Source organism: Lepisma saccharinum, chromosome 5 (genome assembly GCF_977018435.1).
Source record: "Lepisma saccharinum chromosome 5, izLepSacc3.1, whole genome shotgun sequence".
Taxonomy (NCBI): Eukaryota; Metazoa; Arthropoda; class Insecta; order Zygentoma; family Lepismatidae; genus Lepisma; species Lepisma saccharinum.
The window spans coordinates 87,095,224-87,117,239 of record NC_139233.1 but is presented as its reverse complement, the minus strand read 5'-3'; the positions used below and the strand labels follow the sequence as shown (position 1 = coordinate 87,117,239).

The window sequence follows — 22,016 nt, the reverse complement described above, 5'->3', positions numbered from 1 at the left end:
TACTTATTAGTACCTTTATTTGTTCATTATTATTTAATATGGTCAAACGGTGACCAAACCGATTTAGATAAAAAAAAATGGGAATAATTTGTTTATTTTACGCTGCATGATGTAATTTAGTATTTTTGGGCACCCTAACAACCGCATTGGAGTAACTTAAACACTAAATAAAAAGTTAAACACAAACAATAAAAAATTCATTTCAAAGCAAAGAAACACATGCATAGACGATGTACTCACCACAATAAATTTCAAACTCTTGGTGTTGGTCGACCCCCTTCCACGATTTTCATTTTAACACTTATCTCTCTCGAGCTAAACGAAGCAATTTTCAATTGCTCAATAATACACCCGCACTTCACACCAATCGTTCCTAAATACGCGTTCATTCCGATAAATTCACAGCACAAAACACGAAGCAACAAACACTCACACTATCCCACGCGCTTTCCACAACTGCAAATGCAAGCATCCACACAAGATCACTTTGAAAATCTCTGAAACAACAGAAAGTGATACCAACCTATTTCCTTAATTTTATCCGTCACAAAGGAAAGATATATCAGTTTGGAGATAAAAATTACGGGGAGGAATCAGAATCATTTCAGCAGAACGAGTATGTACATTAATATTTAAGTAATAAAGTGTCATTCAATGGCGTGCCCGGGGCGAAGGGGGGGGGGGGTGGATGGTAGACATAACCCCCTTTTGGCCCAGTATATCTAAGAAAAAACGTCAAAGGAAGGAAAAGATGACAAAATGGGGACCGTAAAAAGACCCTGGGAAGACCACTTGCGTCATAATAATAGAACTTAAAACATATTCGGGCCTCCCCGATGGCGCAGTGGTGGTGTCGTCGCCTTGTAATCAAGGGGTTCCGGGTTCGATACCCGGTGGAGGCACAAGTGTTTCAGATCCCATTTTAAACTGTAGGTCCAGTCCCGATTAGCCTTACTGTGCATAAAGTGGACTTAAAACAACAAATCAATCAATCAATCATTAAAACATATTCTTGTGCTCATAATATGCAGAATGTATACGATTTACTTCTATGCCATGTACAAATATCAGTAGATAGTTCTTTCTCAGATAGCTTTATTTTCACCCCAAGTTTTATTCAAAAGCAGTCAATTTATTGATTGTAAAATTTGTGAAAGAGCTCACTTGAATTACTGCGTAAATAATTTGGCAGTTGCAAACACTTGTAGCGGTCAACACTTCTGGCGTAATTTGAGCTGGACCGACCAGGAAGCAGGGTGCAGGACCAAGGTCCGTCCAATCTTCCCTCCCTCCCTGAGAAAACTCTTCACGGGGGTGCAGAAATTCCACTGCCCCAACTCCCAATGTCAACTTTTTTTACGCGTTTTACATTTCGCGAAATCTAAAATAATTTGTAATATAATATGATATATATGGAATTTAGAACAGTGATAATAACTTCTTTTAGTTATTTTATGACTAACAATTATTATTATATTTGCGATCTTGTTTACGTGTTCATGAAGACAAATATTCGTTACTAGTTTTTGCTGGCAACGTACCCATAGATGAATCCTTCTGCTTTCGGTTGAACTCGGCTATTTTCGGGAATCACGCAAGCTCGGAAAGCACAGCTTTTTGTAGAAGCTTTGTGGACGGGTTCCACCAGAATTTCACGCTTCGCCATGTGACTCCTTCGGAGGCCTTATTTTCCCGCAGAACGGCTGCAAGCATTGAGGCTGGTGCTTGCTACAGAGCTGCTGGGGGAGTTTGCGGCCGCATTTTTTCGCGAAATCGAGTGCGATGGAAACTAAATACGGTTAGAATATTAAGTACATTAAATGATATTCGAATTATGCAAGCAGTGCTTGCATTGCTTGTACTATATCTTCGCCTCTGCCAACAACATAGGGATGATGTACGACTTAAATGAGAGAAACAGGACATGACATAGAGTGGGATGAGGCTAAGCAGATGGGAAGGGAGAAGAGAATACTAGTGAGAAAATGGAAGGAGGCCAAGGAAATAGAGAAGAAAGGTGAAGAAGACACAATTGGGGACTTAAGATAAACAAAGAATGGAAGGTGTTAGAAAAAGTGGAAATGACAAGAGAGAAAGAGGAGAGAAGAAGGATGAAGGAAAAAGAGCGCGAGATAAAGCGAGTCCAACCACATTCCAGATGAAAAAAAATGTTTAGCCTTTCAGGTGAAAGTACAGTTGACAAGGGAAAGCCACCTTCTAGAATGTTCCAGAACAACTTTCTAATAGTCTGGAGGGGAGTAATTTTTGTGTATATATATCGTCCTGTTTTGTACCTTGTTACATTTGTACTTGGTGCAGAGTCTGAAGAAGACCATGCTAGAAGGTTGAAACGTTATGTTTACTGTAGTTTATGTTTTAATAAAATACCGTAAATTTTTGCCTTGGTCAGCATATTGAGTTTTTAGTTATCATGGAAACAAGGCTTCATGGTGTTATAATTCAATATATGTATGATATGGATGGGTGGGTGCGCGTGGTTTTCGTTTGATATCTCGAATATGTTTTATCAGCAACCTGTATTTTTTCACTTTGTTTGTGAGGGACACAATCTCATTCCCCTTTTTCTGTTCTATTAACGCATAAATGCTACCAAGGCCACCCGCAGGATTCATTTTTCAGGGGGTAGCAGTGGAGAAACGTGGAGTGATGCTTTCCCCCAGTTAATAGAATTCTCATAAAGCATAATTGATGATGAATTAAAAGAAAGGGCACTGTAGATTTGGTTAGCTATGTAAATATAGTTGTGTACATATAAATACGGCAAATAAAGTGTGCCGAATGGTAATTAACGTTAAAACAGCAAGTACATTAATTCACATTTTCCGCAAGTAATTTAAAAATGTTAACTTTTGCGGGAATTAGAAATAGTTTTTCCCAAGAGAAGTAAAAATTAAAAGAAACACTTAAAAATAACAAATCTCACAAACTTCTTGTTTGTGGGGGCGGTTTTCCGGATGAAACTCCAAAGTATTTTTTTGTGTTTTGTACAGAAAGTATGTAAGATCAGTTCTTTCTTATCGATGTGTTACATAACGCACATAATCAAAAGAAAAGCCACACATTGGGGGTTGAAAAGAAAGAGTGATTAAGGTTCTGCGCTGCGACGTCTCCCTCGAGTAGGGACTGAAGAGAAAGTGTGTGGTGACAAGTTCCACATTACGTCATTTTCCCTTCTGGGCGTTGATTGGCTGACAACACTCCGGTTGCAAATCCCATGTACATTTGTGAAATATGCACCCGGACCCCTTTATTACAAGACGACGACGCTACCACTGCGCCATCGGGGAGGCCCCGACATTAATTGGTGTTCATCTTACTAATAACCTGATTAGAACCTAATAGTTAAATCGATAGACTTTTTAGGCTTATTAATCCTTCTGTAGAACTATTGTAATCATGAAGTGAAATTTACGCGAGGTGGGTAAAAGCAGGTGGTGAATGCAATTATCCTCATTCGATAAATAATCGACTAAAGTATAGTTAGATGTTGCTATATATGAATGTTACATTCAATTTCATTCTAGTTCTAATAGAGAGTGTTAATATAACTTGAATTGTGTGGTTACCTACATTTATCATTGTTGTCATATATGGATGTTGCATTTAATTTAAATTATATAATATAAAATGTGATTCAGCAAATATTTGGTTAGCCATAGATATAATAAGTTCAAGTGAGGTGGAAGATATGAACTACAGCCAATTTCAAACCAAAGCAATGGCAAATCCATTCTTATTGAATCATGGAATGTTTTGGAAAGATAAGGTGAGTATGTAGCAATTTTGAGCTCGCAATAATAGTTTCTACTCAAATGGTTTCATCAGTGGCAATATCCGATTGCACTATCCTCACTGGAAATACAGTTGAGACTTGGTGAATAGATACGTTAATATTTCTATATCAATATAATGTTATTTGATAGAACTCATAAACATACAGGTTTTATTTTATTCCAGCATAACGGACATCATACATCAGAGGCATTTTAGGCTGTGGATCAGAAATAACTTCCTTTTCAACCTGAGCAAGTACAAGAAGAAACAGTCGAAATGTTTGGAAGTATTGCATGGACTGAGCAACAGGGTAAGATACAATTACCTTGCACGAAGATAATATAAACATAATTTACGTACGAAATCTTTACTAAATGTCCTAACGACTGTATTATTTTAAAATACTTCAGTGTCTCAGAAAATCAAACCTATTTGGTGAATTATTTTGAAAAATAGAAACCTGTAGTGGGAAACGATGAAACCGGAAGTGAAATCTAACTTTGTCAAATAACGAGAAACTCATATCCCTACATTATTGTATGAGGATAAACTGATTTTTTTTTAATTCACTTTAATTTGATGTGAAATATTGCACGTTTAAATGATGCCATAATACTCTTTAACAATATATGAGATCATCTTCTAAAATTTTATTTTATATTGTTTTGAAGGCATCATAATCTATCTCTCCTAACACACCACACACAAACAAACAACCCCCTAATATGAATATGTGAAAGGAAACATATATCTATATTGATGTGTAAAATATGTTTGTAGACATAAGTCTACAGTAGGCTAAGACATGGCCAATGAATTTTTCCTACGTTATATCAAACCATGATAATAAATGTGATACGCAGATCTAAGTTAAATTTGCAAAGATTGACATTGTTTTCGTTCCAAACTTCTTTAAGGTAATGTGCTTCAAGAAAATAAGATAGTATTCGTTAAAATTCGTTAAATTTTTTTTGGATGTGTCTATGTTTAGTATTGTAACTCTGGTGATGGATTGGATTCGTGTTTTTGCGGATTGCTTCTGTATAAATCGACATTTTTGAGAGTGCGCTTGCTTTCACCTCGACAGATATCTGGAAAAATATTTGGTTGTTGATGTTCAATCTCGTTTATCTCCTACTGTACGTGTTCTGATTAAAATGTGTGCATGAGTAATGTTCAATTAACTTCGCAGTCATCTGAGTAATTACATCATACCAAGTATTGATGGAAGGGGTTCAACACTTCGAAATATTAAGACTAAAAATAAAGGATAATGCGTAAAAAGTTAGCTTTCGTTGTCCATTTCTTTCATTTCGCAATATTAAAATCGATATTTCTCTATGTTTTGTCTACTAACTATGTTTTTTATTTATACAGCTGACTGTGCTGTTTTTTTAAACAAAAAAGTGCTTAATCTTTAAGTCCACTCATGTAATAAGAATTTAGCTACAATAGTCCGTCAGCTCTCATGCAGAATATGTATTTCTGTAAATCACTATCAATATGGAAATCCTGAAATTTCAGCACCGATATCGGAAAAAAAAATTTACCCGATCCCTATTTCGTGAAATTATTTACGGATGTGCCAATTTTGTTCCAAAAATCCCAATAATAATTACCCCCAGATAGAAATAGCAAATGTGTAGAGTTCGAAACTTTCATAGCAATATAATATTAATAATTATATATATATATATATACCAAAATTTGTAATGTTATTATTTATGAAAATCATAACACTGTCAAAATTCTTTCCGTAATCTTTCATTAACACACCTATGTATCTTGCTAATTTTGTGACAACATGAATTTTTATTAATTTAAACACATTTATAATAATCAGACTTCTTTCTTAAATTATGCTAATTTTGAGGCAATTTAAATTTTCATGTTAATATATTGTCATTGTAGTAATAGAGGAAAAGCTAGGTGTCCTTATGTATAATGTATATGCAGATCATGAATCAATTTACTAAGGCATGTAAGTAGATTGTCTATAGGGCCTGTGTATGTATAGCAATTTCTTTCTCTGCAAATTTCACGTTACACGATATATTTCAGATTATTCGTGAAAGGAAAATGGAGAGAAAGTTGGCAGCAGCGGCAGAGAAAGAAAGTAAAGATGGTAACGAGGAGACAATATTAGGTAAGACATTAAGAAAATATTATTCCGCACCTTAATGTAAAGGCCTCGAAACATAGAAAGGTAATGTCACGTATCTCCACTGAATGTTGATGTACTGATGATGTAAAACACATATTTAAGAATTTAATTTTATTATTGTTCATGCAACAGTTTTTAGACAAAGTCAAGGCTATAATGTTCTTTGTTACACATAACCCCATTCATAAGATTTCCTTACCTATCTACTATTAAAAAGATAAAAGTAATTTAGTAGAAATAGTGCGAAATGTATTAACTACTGCAAATTCAGCATATCTTATGCAGCACGAAAAATAACTTAAGTAGTAGAGATAATGGTTCATTTGTAAACATTTATTTGCTATTTATTTATTTTACCCTGATTTCAGCTAATTTTCTAAGAGGGAAATATCCAAAAAATCCATTTTTTTATCATTTTATAGTATAAAAAATAATTATGTTTTTTTTTATCAAAGCTCACTCATAGGGGACAAAATTTACTTTTGAGTCTATATTAGTATATTTTAAGCATATATTTACAATTATTACATTTTTTAAGAGAAATAGATATATTGATAGTGATTTTGAGTTATTTTACAATGTTGAGTGCTGCGTATATAATTATTTCTTAAATGCGTGTATATTCTGAGTTATGAGTACTGCAGTACTATGTAGAATAAAATCATTTTTTAAATGTATAATATATTCTGATTATTTTTTTACGTCTGAAAATGTACATGCGTGCCTATTTTAGAAGATAGAAAAAAGGCTATATATAAAAATATATATGCACTTTGGTATGTAGAATACTAATAACATATAAATTTATAATTAATTTTTATTAAGGAAAAATTGTTCTAACATATTTTAGAAAAAAATATTAAATATATAAAACCGAAGAAATTTTATTAAAAATATAAAACCAAATCTTTTTTATTTTTAAAAAATATATATACAAATTATATAAAAGAATAACAAAAAATGAATAACAGAAACCAAAAACAAAAAATTTTGTGTACAAAAATATATACTATATTAGACATAAATAACGAAGATACAAATATTCCAAATTTTTTAGCTAAATTGAAAGAAAAAATTATATAAGCAATTAAAAAAAACTTGAAAGATGTTCTCTCAAAATATATTTTAATCTATTCTCTATGTATATAAATTTTCATAGTGAAAGAAGAACAATATATTCATCGTACCCGTGTTTTAATTTTACACAAGAGTGATATTCGTTCTATGTATGATATTTATGAAAAAATGTGTAAAGAACGTAAGTCAAAACAAGAAACGTTCCAAGGAAAAGGTTCGGGTTGGTCACTTTGTGATACAAACCATAAACTTGAATTGAAAATAGCAAAATATGTCCCTCTTTGGGGGTGGATCTAGTTATATTGAATTACCCGATCAGATCAAAAACAAGAATGCTGTAATAAATATTCAAAATGAAGATGATAAATGTTTTCTGGTGCATTATAGCTTATTTTCATCCAGTATCTAACAATAAATATCGTATCTCTAATTACAATTATCCTGGATATGTAAAAGTGTTTAAAAAACCTATGTCAGGCATAAAATATCCAGAAGATATCTCAGATATTAGTAAATTTGAAAAACAATATGAAGAATACTACAATCGACCAATAGCTGTGCAAGTTTATGGTATTGATAAAAATAATAAAATTTATCCACTGCGTCACTATCCAGCAGCAGATGGTACACGTGTTATACATTTATTATATGTTACAAAGAGAAACAAGAAACATTATTGTCTCATTCAGGATCTAGGACGATTGGTACATAGTCAAATAACATCAAATCATGGTAAAATAACAATATGTGATCGATGCTTGTCAAAATTTGATGGAAGAGGTGTTAAAACATGTGAAGAGAAATTAAAGGAACACATTAAATATTGCTCTCTCCACTCTCCTGGGACTTATAATGTTTCATCCAAAAGTGTAAAATTTAGTAATTTCAAATCATTGCTAAAAAAATACATTTGCAATCTATGGAGATTTTGAAACAAAACCAGATCCAATAGCAATATGTCTTCCAGATTCAAATGCATTAAGTACAACAAATATAGCTAAACATAAAGCATGTGACTTTGCACTAAAATTAGTAAAAACATATGAACAAAATAATTCAGAATTATATTTTTATCGAGGTGAAGATGCAGACCAAAAATGTATTCAAAAACTTCGAGAGTGGGGTGAAAAATATGGTCCAATCTTATATAATGATGAAATACCAATGAACCCTCTTACACCAGAACAACAACAGGAACATGATAATACTTTAAGTTGCAGATACTGTAATAGATATTTTAATTCTGATAGTGAAAAGAAGAAACACCACAACCATTTTAATGGAAAATATATCCATACAATTTGTAATTCATGTAATTTGCAAATAAAAAAACCTAATTTTATTCCAATATTCATTCACAATTTGCAAAATTTTGATGCACATTTATTTATCAAAGAATTAGGGTATGATACAGAGAATATCAATATTATACCACGCAGTAAAGATAAATATATTGCTATAGAGAAAACTATCAAATTAGAAAATGGAAATAAAGTTGTTCTTAGATTCTTGGATTCATATCAGTTTCTTCCCAGCAGTTTAGCTACTGTAGTGAGTAAATTAACCAACGAGAAATTTGTTCACACAAAAGAATATTTTGGTGAGGATAAGATAGAATTGCTGAAAAGAAAAGGAGTCTACCCATATGATTACATGGATAATTTTGAAAAATTTGATGAGACACAGTTACCATCGATAGATAAATTTTATAACAAACTTGATGATAAAAAATGTAGCAAGGAAGATTATCAATATGCACACAGAGTCTGGAAAACACTAGATTGTAAAACAATGGGGGATTATCATGACAACTACTTGATTTTGGATACTCTCCAGTTGGCTGATGTATTCGAAACTTTTCGAGAACGTTGTTTTAAATTACAATGAAGTAGATCCTGTTTTTATGTACACAACACCCGGTTTATCCTGGCAGGCCATGCTTTTAAATACTAAAGTTGAAATTGGTCTTATTAATAATATTAACCAGTTCATTTTTGTTGAATCTGCTAAGCGTGGTGGTATAGTGCAGTGTTCTTTAAGATATGCAAAAGCAAACAATAAATATTTACCTTATTATGATCCTAGCAAACCATATAAATACATATTTTATGTTGATATGAACAATTTATATGGTTATGCGATGATTCAATCACTGCCAATTGGTAATTACAAATGGATGAGCAAGAAGGAACTTGAAGACAGGGATTTCTTAAATTGGTCTGAAGATCATCCAAAAGGTTGTCTACTGGAAGTTGATTTGAAATATCCATCTGATCTCGATCTCCATGACAAACACCACGGATTAGCTATGGCACCAGTTTCTCAGAAAGTCCCAGGTACAGAGGAAACATAATTGATATTATCTTTCGAAACTAAAAAAATTATGTACTTCACTATCGACTGTTGCAATATTACTTGGAGCAATGTATGGAACTTACTAAAATCCATAAGGGGTTAAAATTTGAGCAAGAAAAATGGTTAAAATCTTATATTGTGGAAAATACAAAGAATAGAATACAAACAAATTCTAAAGATGAAAAAGATATTTTTAAATTATTAATTAATGCAATATATGGAAAATGTACAGAGAAAAAAAGAAATCGAGTAAGGTGTAATTTGGTATGCGATCCAAAAAAACTCAGGAAACTTATTGCTGATCCCACATATAAAAGTTTTACAAGAATTACAGATAATTTTACTCTTATTGAAATATCCAATAACAAAGTAAAATGTGATGCACCAATAGCTGTGGGTGTTGCAGTTCTAGAATTAGCTGAATTAGAAAAGTATAAATTTCATTATGATATTATGAAACCTATATACAAAGATAAAATTGAAATAGCATACATGGATACTGATAGTTTTGTGTATGTGATAGAAACACCCGATTTGTACAGTGATTTGTTAGATATGAAATAATATTTTGACTTTAGTAATTATCCAGAAAAATCAAAAAATAATCTATTATACAGTTTTGAAAATCAGATGATCCCTGGGAAAATGAAAGATGAGGCATGAGGGTCTATAATAACGGAATTTGCTGGTCTAAGACCAAAAATGTATTGCCTAAATATTGATGGCAAAGAAGAAAGTAAAAGAGCCAAGGGTGTAAGTCGACCATGTACAAGAGAACTTACAATGGAAGATTTAAAAAAATGTTTATTTAAGAAGAAAACAAGAAACATGTCTTCATATCATCTCACTAGCAAATTGGATGGTGTGCATACTACATTTAAAAATAAAAAAAGCTCTTGATGGCAATGATAATAATTTGCAATATCCATACTGGAGAATATGGACACGATAATACAAGTAAACATTGTGATATATGTAAGTTAAGCATGAACAAAAGAATTTACAATAAAATATTTTTTTAAAAAAATTTATTTAACTATCAAATTAGCTGGTGTCTTTACTACAAAAAATAAAGTAGCTCGTGATAGTAATGATAATAAATTGTAAAATATTAGAATGCATTATCTATACTAAATAATATGGACACTATAATACAAGTAAACATTGCAATAAATTTTGTATAATATTTTTCTTAATTATTGTAATATCAATTTGAGTTAGGTGGTGGTAGAGTAGCCCTAAGGCTAATTTTTTGCTCTAAAATTAAAATAAATAAAAATATATTGTATTATATTGCATTATATATATATATATATATATATATATATATATATATATATATATATATATTAGTATTAAATAGTATAAAAATTAAAATTGTTCTATCACTCTTTCATTTTTTACATCATATATGTATGATTTCTCTACAATTAAAATTACACTGCATATGGTATTTTCCGGTAAAGTTTCATGAAACTCACATATTAATTTAATATTTGTTCGATCATTAATAACTACCAATTTTCTTTTTGATGCATTTATTAAAAACATTGGTCTGTGAACTATAAACTCATCTGGATTATAATACCTGTCTATGTTACCTTCAGTTACTCGTTTAAAAACACTAAATGCTTCATATAACTTCAAATAATCTTGTTCTGCAATGTTTAAATTATAATTTTCACGAGGGAACATCTCATTTCTGCCATTCTTCAAATACACATTTTTAATTTTACAATTATCAAACTGGCTGCTATCCTTTTCCTGATTGTCATCTCTCCCTGTTTGAAACAATACAGCTACAAACTCTGGCATGTCGTATTGCAAAGATTGAAAATGATTAGTAATGTCAAATTCAAACAATTTAACCCCCACAGGCTTCTGAATGCATTGATATGTATAAAATTGAATCGGAATTTGAGGATTTTTCAAAATGTTGACTTTGTATTTGGGAGCATAATTCGACTCATATTCAACTATAGGCATTCGTAACTCCATAGACTAGATCACACAATTCGCAGCTTCGGGTAAACTAGCCTCATTAGCTGTTCCATCTGCATTTAAAGTTTTGTATCTCATGATAGCATTATGATCATTGGGTGCTCTGCGTAATATGACACTCAAATCACCTTTCCACATAATTTCTTTATAATCAGAGAAAAATCCAAATAGCAATCTCATGGGGAACAGTATTGTGTGACTTGTTGCTTGAATTTTTGTTACAGCTTCCAACCCACCAACTTTATAATATGCACTCTCTGATTTGGACAGTTTCAATGTCCCCACTGTAGTGGATGTAATTCCAGGGCAATCAATCCTGTCAATCACTGTACCATGCTTTCTGACTTCAATTTGAGAAAATAAGAATGGAACAAAATTATCTATAAGTTTTATATTAGCCACACGGAGGGGATATTCTTCACCATTACTTTGTTTTACAATATCAAATTTTATATACAGATCAGATCTATGTGGATGACTGAATCCATCCCCCACCGTGATGTCATACTGTATCTCTTTATTGGGCTGATTCAAATTTACAAATGTCATCCTGTTTGGAGGGAAAGACTGTAATTCATAACTATCGATATTTTCCATCTTGGTATTTATTTATATATTTTAAATATTAATTTCTATTATCGCAGTGCTATTAGCACCGGCAAAATCGATGATTTCATTTCTATCAGTCGTAATTGTTATCTCTATGTAATTAACTTTATCAAGAGAAACAGGGAAATAGACTGGTGGGATTGGGGAATAGAAGATAGGTTCCATAAATTTCGAATTCGGTTTAAATGTAGCAATGAAACCTGCCTCCATGTGACTGCCAATCGAATTTCCTTCTGCTTTCATAATCATACCTTTAGCAATGTTACAGTGAATATTCAATGTCTCTATAGCTAAGAATTTCGGTATAAATTTACCTATGTGCCTAACACCTGGTTCTAATTTGCTATTGTTCTCGAATCCTGAAAGTTCTCCCATGGTAGATAACTCTACTGTTTCATTGGTAGTTACAATTTCTACTCTGTGTGTTACAGAATTTTGAGAAAGCAAGACAGTAGTTGGAATATCAAATTTTAAAGTAGATAAGTTATACTGTCCAGGAGGAATAATTATTTTTTCATTACCTACTAATATAGTATTGCCGTAGGTAGTTACATTCGGAAAGAGATACATGCTGTAGAATGCTCTTAGAGCTATGGATTTTGGATAGATAATATCATCGTGAAGATGTAGTTTCAAAACCGAAGTCTCGCTGGAGAGATGAAAAATTCCCATATTTAATATATAATAAAGCCTTTTGAAAATCTTTTAATTTGATGTTTGGTATTTTATTTAAAATTCTGAGCATCGTAATGCAAACATGGCCACATATAATTTGATCGAAATCTTGAAATCGATCGTCGTTGTACTAAATTTGAACATGTTTTAAGTAACGAATTAATTCTGTAGGGGTTAACCCTCCGAAAGAATCGAAAACAAAAGCATTGTCATTTTGTTTATAATAGCATATCCAGTGAGTACCAACGTTTTCGGACTAGTCCAAATTCACCACGCCACATTATCGAGAGTGAGAACTACCTTTAGGGAGAGAATCAGACATGAAAAACCCCCTGAAGTGTTTAATTTTAAATAATTTAATTAAAGATTCAATATCTTGGTTGGTAAGAGCTTCTTTTTTTTTAATTTTCTGAGTGCTCTAGACTTCACACCTTTGTCTATTCTTTTCTCCATGGCAAGATTATGACGCTTTTGCTCTTCTAGTTCTGCTTTATTTTTTTTCGAATCAATTACAGTTTTGGCAATAGCAGCACTACCCCAAGCCAAGCTCCCAACTGCACCCAATGCAGCCAGAATAGCTGGAATGCTAAATATGAATCCACCACTGTGTGTTTTCTTTCTTGCATTTTGCAATCTTTTTAATTGAGGCGTACTGTGTAATAATTTCATTCCATTTCCTTTGGCTATACATTGTCTCTTCTTTTCTTGTTGTTTTTTAGTTAAAATCGAATTAAGTTTTAAATGTTTAAGATCGTGATATGGTATTTGGTACACAACTCCTTTTGGTTTCATGTTGTTGTTGTTGTTATTATTATTATTTTTCAGGGTATTTATATTACAAACCCAACCCTAATTTTTGTTTTGTATTCATAGCAATAGTTGTACCCAACGCTGTTATTTTTTCACCCAATGATGCATCTCTGCTTGTTAATCTTCCAAAAGCTGTCTCTTCCAGTTTTTGATCAGCCACATGACGATCATTCAGATCTCTTTGTGTGTTGTATGCAATATCATGTTCTTTACAAGCTGCATCCAGAGGATTAATACCCCTGTCCCCTCTTTCTATTCGTTTCTCAAGTTTTGTACCAGGACCACAATATTGGTAACCAGGTACGTGTAACTCGAACGGAAGTTTATTAATAATATCATTTACTAAACCTCGACCCTCTGATATATTCCAGAATTTAGGAGGTAAAGTATTGATAATTTTAATTAAGTATCCTATACCTTTAGGATCGTTTACGACAAAATTAGCTAATTTGTCACTAATCCCAGCATTTTCCTCCCCTGCTATAACCAGGAACCTATCTATAAGTTTTCTTACATCGTTTACCCACACAAATTCCTAAGGTAGAGTATTGTATTGTTTTATACCACTACCAGTTTTTAGTTGATTCCAGATAGGTTTAATCAGATTTTTGTATTTATCCCCGCTGCTTGATTTCACACGCTTTTGACTGGCATCGTTATTTTGGTACAAAGCATCAGAGAGTATCAAAATTTCAGAATAACTTTGATAATCATCTTCTGTAAAATTTTTTGGTTGTTGTTTTGGTAATAAGCTCCCATAACCCTACGGTAGCAGGATATTTCTACCAGCTGTTTCTCCCACCCAAACTAATTTTTATGTTATCCCCTTCAAATGTTACTTTAGACTTGCCAATTTTCCATACTACACCTTCACTACCCTCCATAGTTGGATACAAACAAAATACTTCATCTTTTTCGAATTTTCCAGTACTCAAATCATCTCTTGCCAGGGGACCCAACTCGATTTTCTCTGATTCTTCTATAGCTGCTTTAGCAGGTGGTTCCTTAAGTACCTGTGGAGTGTGGATACTAGATAATGGCGTAGGAGAGAAATCTGCATAATTTTTAGCAGTAAGAGGTACCAATTCATTGATGAGGTTTTTATTTTGTTCTGTAACACTCTTAATCTCTTTACCAAGACCACTGATTGCATCGATAATAGGTTGGTCTTGACGCTTGTGTTGTTCGTAAAAACCTCGATTCTCTGATTTCCAACCTATGAAACGTTTGGACAAGTACTCTCGTAATTTCGAATTATCTTCTACTTGTATTTTATGTTTCGTCATATTTTTTATTTTTTATTAATTGTTATTTTATATCTTTTCAACGTTTAAAAAGTCGTTGATTTTATTTCTAAACTTACGATTGTTAGGTTTCCGAGTCATGTCGATATTAACAAATCCAAAATCGTCGCTGTTCCAACAAGATGAACAGAAATTTGAAAATTGGTTGTAATTTAAGTCTCCTCCCACATAATCATCGTATACATGTTTCAAATTAGTATGATCTTGACGAAACAAACAGATTAAGTTTGTATTTTCTCGTAGCAACTGTTTGGGAATTTTGGAATAAGTTTGAGCTAAATAAAAGCAGTCTATTTCTTTGTGACGACCCTGTGTAAAAAAATTTCTAATTTCATTCTGATTTTCCAGAATAACATCATCGAATACCACAACAGAATTTTTCAAACATTGGTCGAGAGGTTTTATTGTTGATGCAAATGTACCTATGCCCAGTCCCTCGTACAGCTTCATGAGTTGTTGATATTTCGGTTGTTCTGAACTCTTTGAGAATACATACAAGTGTCTATTTTTCCAATCTAGCCAATTTGTGGCAAGCAAGAAAGTATGAACCAGCAAAGTGGTTTTTCCATAACCTGATGGGCCTGCAATGAGGCATCATATGTTATCAGGTAACAACTCTCCATTTTTTTATTAGTTTCCACTACATCTGGTAAACGCTGTACCACATTCCATGTTGGTGTCAAAGAATCACCTGGTTTGCTTCTATCCAACTTTTGTCTAGCAGAACTAACCATTTCACATACAATTTATTATTTTTCTCCTTCAATATTTTCTGGATTAGATATGTATCTCGATATTTTGTTTTACTAAGTTTCTCTTCATAAAATATCCCTTTCAAAATTTTGTTATGATTATCTTTTATGATATATGTATTTCTATTCCCTGGTAAAACTTGAACCACTGAGAATAACTCCGTACTCCAATTTTTAGTAAAACCTTTTTCGAATAACTGTTTATATTTACTGACCCTTACCTGATCCCCTACCCTTACTTTGGCTTCTTGATAGTGTATGTATCTTTTTTACAATAAACAGTAGAAATCAATCGTTGCTCATCAGATTTGGTTACCTCAGCAGGTTTCATGTGAATAGTACTGTGTACTGTATTGTTGTAATCATGAACTAGCTCGGGTAAAATTTGCACCCATTTATGATTGTCCTGTAGAGTGAATTGTCTCCATATGCGATTTTTTAAAGTTCTTTTGAATCGTTCCACTATACTAGCTTTCAGATCACTGTATGTAGAATAATGTTTAATATTACGTTGTTACATTAGCTTAGCAAATGTAGAATTGTAAAATTCTTTCCCTCTGTCTGTCTGTAAATATTTTGGTATCCTTCCCTCACTAACTTAAAAGCCTCGGAACACAAGTACCAGTGTTGGATTTTAGGGGAACAGCACATGCATATTTGCTAAAAATATCAATAACTGTAAGCATATATTTGTAACCATGATTTATCTTATCCAAATTTTTTAAAATCCCCCTTGGAGGGGCCATCTCAATCAGATCAGCCTGGAAGAATTCATTTATACCTTTTGTTACTACACTTAATCGCTTGTAATTGCGACGGGCTGGTTTGTTTAATTCGTAAACTATATCTTGTCTTGACATCGAGTTCGAAGTGAGAATATCGCATAAAATGGATTGTCCTCAGGGTATAACCGCTTTATGTCAAATACTAGCTTGTCACCAATTTCAATATTAAAAACTGATAATTGTTCGTCGTCATGTATTTTATATTTATTGGTAGACTCACCCCAGTATGCAATAGGTATTTGAACTGCCTTGTGTATACCATCTTGTCGCACTATAGTAAACTGAGGACTTTAATATGTTTTCCATGTTTTAAGAAAACTAAACTTCAGAAATCGTAAACTACCATCAACAAAAAAATCATGTACCTGAGTGTACGGATATAATTTGTAAACATTGCCAGCATTGGCGTACGTCCAGTGCCCTCGAGCATTTGGAACACTTTGTAACCTAACAATTTCCATAGAATAAAATTGACGAGTATCTACGTCATCTAGTCTGCTTAATACCGATTCCAAGTGTTCGTTGATAGTACGAACCAACTCATCGTAGCTAGGTTTGATTTTTACATCAACATACAGTTGTTTATATTCCTCTTTGAGATCGTGAAGTTGAGTAGCAAAACCTGACAAAGCAGATTCTTGACTTGCTTCAAGAGTAGTAATTTGTAACGTAATATTAGAAATAATCTCCTGTAAATTTTCTACAAGAACTCTGGGTAGCAAGATCTGATTTCTGTAAATAATGCATGTAGTTCGTTAATTATTTGATTGTTGGGGAGACTAGCAACAGTTTCTCTGATTTGCGCAATTTCTACTTGAATATTTTTGATATCTTCAGATTTTAAAATTCGTTGTACTGCTCTTCTCATAGCTCTGATTTCCTGAGAAGTAGGCAAAGCAGCTACAGTATTCTGAAGTGTGGTAAGAGTTAATTTTATAGCATCGAGTTCTGTTGCATCAGCTGCATTTTTCAAAATTTCTCGCAGTTGCATTATGTCATCCTGCGTAGGTGTAGACTGTTGCAGTGTCTCAATTTACTCTGAATGTCGTCAATAAGATGATGGAAATGCGATAATTCTGATTCAGTATTCAAGCTTTCAAGCTTAGTAACTTGCTGTTGAACTATAGCTAGAATATCGGTAATGCCAGGCAGTTTCGATTCCAGAGTTTCCTGTACACTTTTTAGCTCATTTCTCATAGTTGCCATAGTATCTTCTATGTGAGCTATGGTACCTTGTATCTTCGCAAAATCTTCATAAGTCTCCAACTGCAATTTGATGCCGGCAACGCTCCGAGCAATAGCATTTAATTCAGAAGATGAAGGTAAATTATTGATAAAATCTTCCAATGTCTGTAGTTTCGATAGAACGTCTTTTATAGCTGTATGCAGTTCATCTGTCTGTAATTCAGATTTGATACTTTGCAATATAGGAACTTCGAAAGATTGAAACTGTTCTTGCAATTTAGCAATACTAGCATTTACCTGCTCATATTCTTCTTGAGTGTTGATATTCTGGATGATGGTTTGCAGTTCGATACGAATACTATTTGCCTGATCATTTAACTGCTGTTTCAGCTGTTCGGTATTCGTTCTCTGGATTTGTCTAAATTTATCAAGTTCTTTTTTCAAGTTGGCAATATTCTCTTCTAAGTTCTGAAGATTATCTTTTGAAGCTAAATTAGTATATTTCTCAAGCAAAGATTTGAGTTCTCCATCAATTTTTACTATAGGATCAATCAGTTGAGTTTGATGATTTGTAATCTCTGCTTGAATATTTAGATTTAGGGAATTCTGTAATATGAGTAAATCTGATTTCAGTTTCTTTAGACGTGCATCTAAACTAGCGATCTCGCTGGGGTTATCTGGAATCTCCTGTCGCCTTCTATTACCAAATATATCCATGTTTTTTTTGTTTTTAGGTATTTTATATATTAATATGAGGATAGATTATTCTTGTTTCGATAAACAGAGAAGAATTAATTTATCATACTCTCCAATGATCTCAGCATACAAAAATTCACCAGCTTCCACATCATAAAACGTATCACGAAGTAATGTACTATGTTTAATCCTGTACAAATTTCGACCTATGTGTACAATTGCGGAATTGGGTGGCGAGATACTTATTTGAACTTTCCCTGTCACAGGGATTTCATATGATGTTTGGTTATTATTAAATACATGTAATTGTTTACCCGTATCCTCATCCACTTGGTACGAAATACTATTAAGATGTATGATGACCAGACCTCTTAGTTTACGATAAATATCTCTAAAAATATCCATATTTATTGGAGTTCTCTCTATTGAAATAATCTTCTTAAAACCAAACACATTCATGGGCATTATTTCCTTTGGGTATTTTATTATCGAGTTTGGTCTCAAATTAAAGAGAACATCAAAACAAAACGAATGCAAAAACCGCACCTTTCTATGTCACTTGGTTCTCGAGATAAAGGCTTTTTAATAATTTTGGAAAATATTCAGAAGAAAAGAATCAAAAGGGGGGGGGGGTCCATTCATATTCAACTTCTCATGCTATAAATAGAAAAAAGTAATAATCCTTTTCATGTCTACACATCCCCCCCACGTCACACACGAACAATGCTATATTTCCTGTGACGAGTATTGATAAGAATATAAAAGTTACTGACGCATGCCAAGTTGACCTTAGTAGGGGAATGTATTGACGTACGTTAGAAGCTTGCTCAATGTTCCATAATAAATACGTATGTTTTCAACGCTCTTCATTATGTCATCTTTTAGTGAATAGGTAAGTTTTTTAAATCGGGGTTTTCCCGTTTTTATTTATATTGCATTCGTAAGGTATAAAAGGGATCGCATAAGAATGCTCGGATATTTCGTTGTAGCAGGTGGTGGTGAACAGACATGCTTGCTCTAACTAAAAGATATGTGTCAAAAATATATATATACAGGCACAGTTCAGAGCTTCAGTGACTTGCTTCATTCAGAATTTTACATACTCTACATAGCACTGCAGTACTCATAACTCAGAATATATACACATTTAAGAAATAATTATATACGCAGCACTGCTGTACTCATAACTTAGAATATATACACACATTTAAGAAATAATTATATACGCAGCACTGCAGTACTCATAACTCAGAATATACATGCATTTAAGAAATAATTATATACGCAGCACTGCTGTACTCATAACTCAGAATATACATGCATTTAAGAAATAATTATATATGCAGCACTGTACAGTGCTCATAACTCAGAATATATACACATTTAAGAAATAATTATATACACAGCACTGCAGTACTCATAACTCAGAATATACATGCATTTAAGAAATAATTATATACGCAGCACTGCTGTACTCATAACTCAGAATATACATGCATTTAAGAAATAATTATATAGGCAGCACTGAACAGTGCTCATAACTCAGAATATATACACATTTAAGAAATAATTATATACGCAGCACTGCTGTACTCATAACTCAGAATATACAAGAATTTAAGAAATAATTATATACGCAGCACTGTACAGTGCTCATATCTCAGAATATACAAGCATTTAAAAAATAATTATATACGCAGCACTGTAGTACTCATAACTCAGAATACACACACATTTAAGAAATAATTATATATACGCAGCACTGCAGTACTCATAACTTAGAATATATACCCACATTTAAGAAACAATTATATACGCAGCACTATACAGCATTGTAAAATAACTCAAACTCACTATCAATATATCTATTTCTCTTAAGAATATAATAATTGTAAATACATGCTCAAAATATACTAATATAGACAAAAGTAAATTTTGTCCCCTATGAGTGAGCTTTGATAAAAAAACATAATTATTTTTTATACTATAAAATAGTAAAAAATTGGATTTTTTGGATCTTTCCCCCTTAGAAAATTAGCTGAAATCAGGGTAAAATAAATAAATAGCAAATAAATGTTTACAAACGAACCATTATCTCTACTACTAACTTAAAAAAGCTTAAATGCAAGTTTATTAATCTTTATGTGTCAAAAGCATCTTTCATAGACATTTCCACACATAGAAAATAAATACAAAGGATACTATCTTACATTAATTTCCAGAATGTTTCACTTCTACAGGGTCAATGCAGTTTCTTTTGCCACGAAATATGAGAACAACGTTTCTCATATTTCATTTCTGTTCACTTTCAGAGCCTTTCATTCTACTTCACGAGCTAATAGTGGCAACTTCTCTGGTTTCATTCATCCATTCTTTGACTTGATTCTAACAACTTGATTTTCGTCCTTAACATTTTTCATTTCTTTTGAAAGTATGCACCTTTTTGTTCTTCATATTGTTATATATATAACAATAACTTTGCATCAATTTAATTAATATTTCCCAATAAGGACAAATATATTGAAAAACATAATTCTTCTTTCTGCATGACCATATTAGTATTATCTGACATTTTCTTAAACATCATAACAAATTCAATCGCATACGAAAAGTTTTTTTTTTGTTTATATCAAAATGAAGTAACAATACCTGTCTAGCAACTGTGTTGACATCTTTTGTATTGCATGTAAAAGTTAATGTTTCTTGTTAATGTATTGATATGTGACAGAATTGGAAGTACGTAAGAGTTGTGATTTGGAAACCTGGTTCCAAATATTAATATGGATTTATTATCCAGACAATTGAATACGTTGTTATATTTTTATGTCTTTAGAGGGAGACTTCAGCTACCGAGATGAAAGTAAAAATTTATGAACGTAGAATAAACATAGACAAGAATTATTCATGTCAAGAAAATTATATCTATTTCAATATATCTGCTGCAAGTTAGACTCTGAAAAATTCTATTTCAGGACAGAAGAAGCGTCTAGCGTTCCTAGATTTGTTAATAGAAGCTTCCAAAGACGGCGAAGTGCTCACGGACGAAGAAATAAGAGAGGAGGTCGATACTTTCATGTTCGAGGTAAGTGAGAAATGTTACTGAGTATTTCGGAATTTATTATTTTGAGCTAAAGTGTTAAGTTTTTTAATAATTTTTATCTGTGCACTAAGGTGCTTCTTCGGTTGAATATTAAAGGATAGCATTTCAGATGTGCCGTCACAGAGTCATAGCAGTATATGTATAATACTTTACAAAATAAATTTTAAATTAACAAGTGTCTTAACTTATTTTGTTCGAGTGCATTAAGTGTTCAAGCCTGATAGTCAGCTTCCTTTAATTACACGAGAGCTGCTGATAATTTAATAATTATAGATATCGAGTTTTGTTATATTATCACCAATACAATTGACATTTCCACTTTGACATGAAAAACATTCTAAATCCATTCATTTTACAGATAATGACACAAACATGAGATGTGCAAAATATCTCGGCGATATTTGTTTCGGTTCTCGAGAAACACGCCTTCAAACACCGCTGAAATTCACCTACTACGTCACGGATTTGAAAACGTCCTCTCCATAGACAGGAGATCCTCTGACGTCATCACTTAGAAATGCGTGCAGGCGGGGCTTCTGCTCGTCCCGTCAACTTAGCATTAACCGCGGAAGCGACAGAAAATTCACTTCTTACTGTGTAAAACAAGTATCTTACAACTTCCAGTGCAAAAATCTGTGCTCTATTTCTTGGAGATGAATTATGCCCTAGCAGTATAGCAGTATTTACTATAATTCAGCCACTCGGTAG

The 22,016-nt window shown here is 32.6% G+C and overlaps 1 protein-coding gene across 1 annotated transcript in view; it reads left to right on the top strand.

The window, feature by feature from the left end:
• Positions 1-22,016, top strand: part of LOC145987927 (cytochrome P450 4C1-like) — a 125,764-nt gene that overhangs the window by 26,397 nt on the left and 77,351 nt on the right. Inside the window, exons 6-8 of the mRNA XM_083122746.1 lie at positions 3,979-4,105; positions 5,857-5,941; positions 21,181-21,290. Of these exons, the coding sequence (XP_082978872.1) occupies positions 3,979-4,105; positions 5,857-5,941; positions 21,181-21,290 (322 nt within the window). The remainder of the gene's footprint in view (positions 1-3,978; positions 4,106-5,856; positions 5,942-21,180; positions 21,291-22,016) is intronic.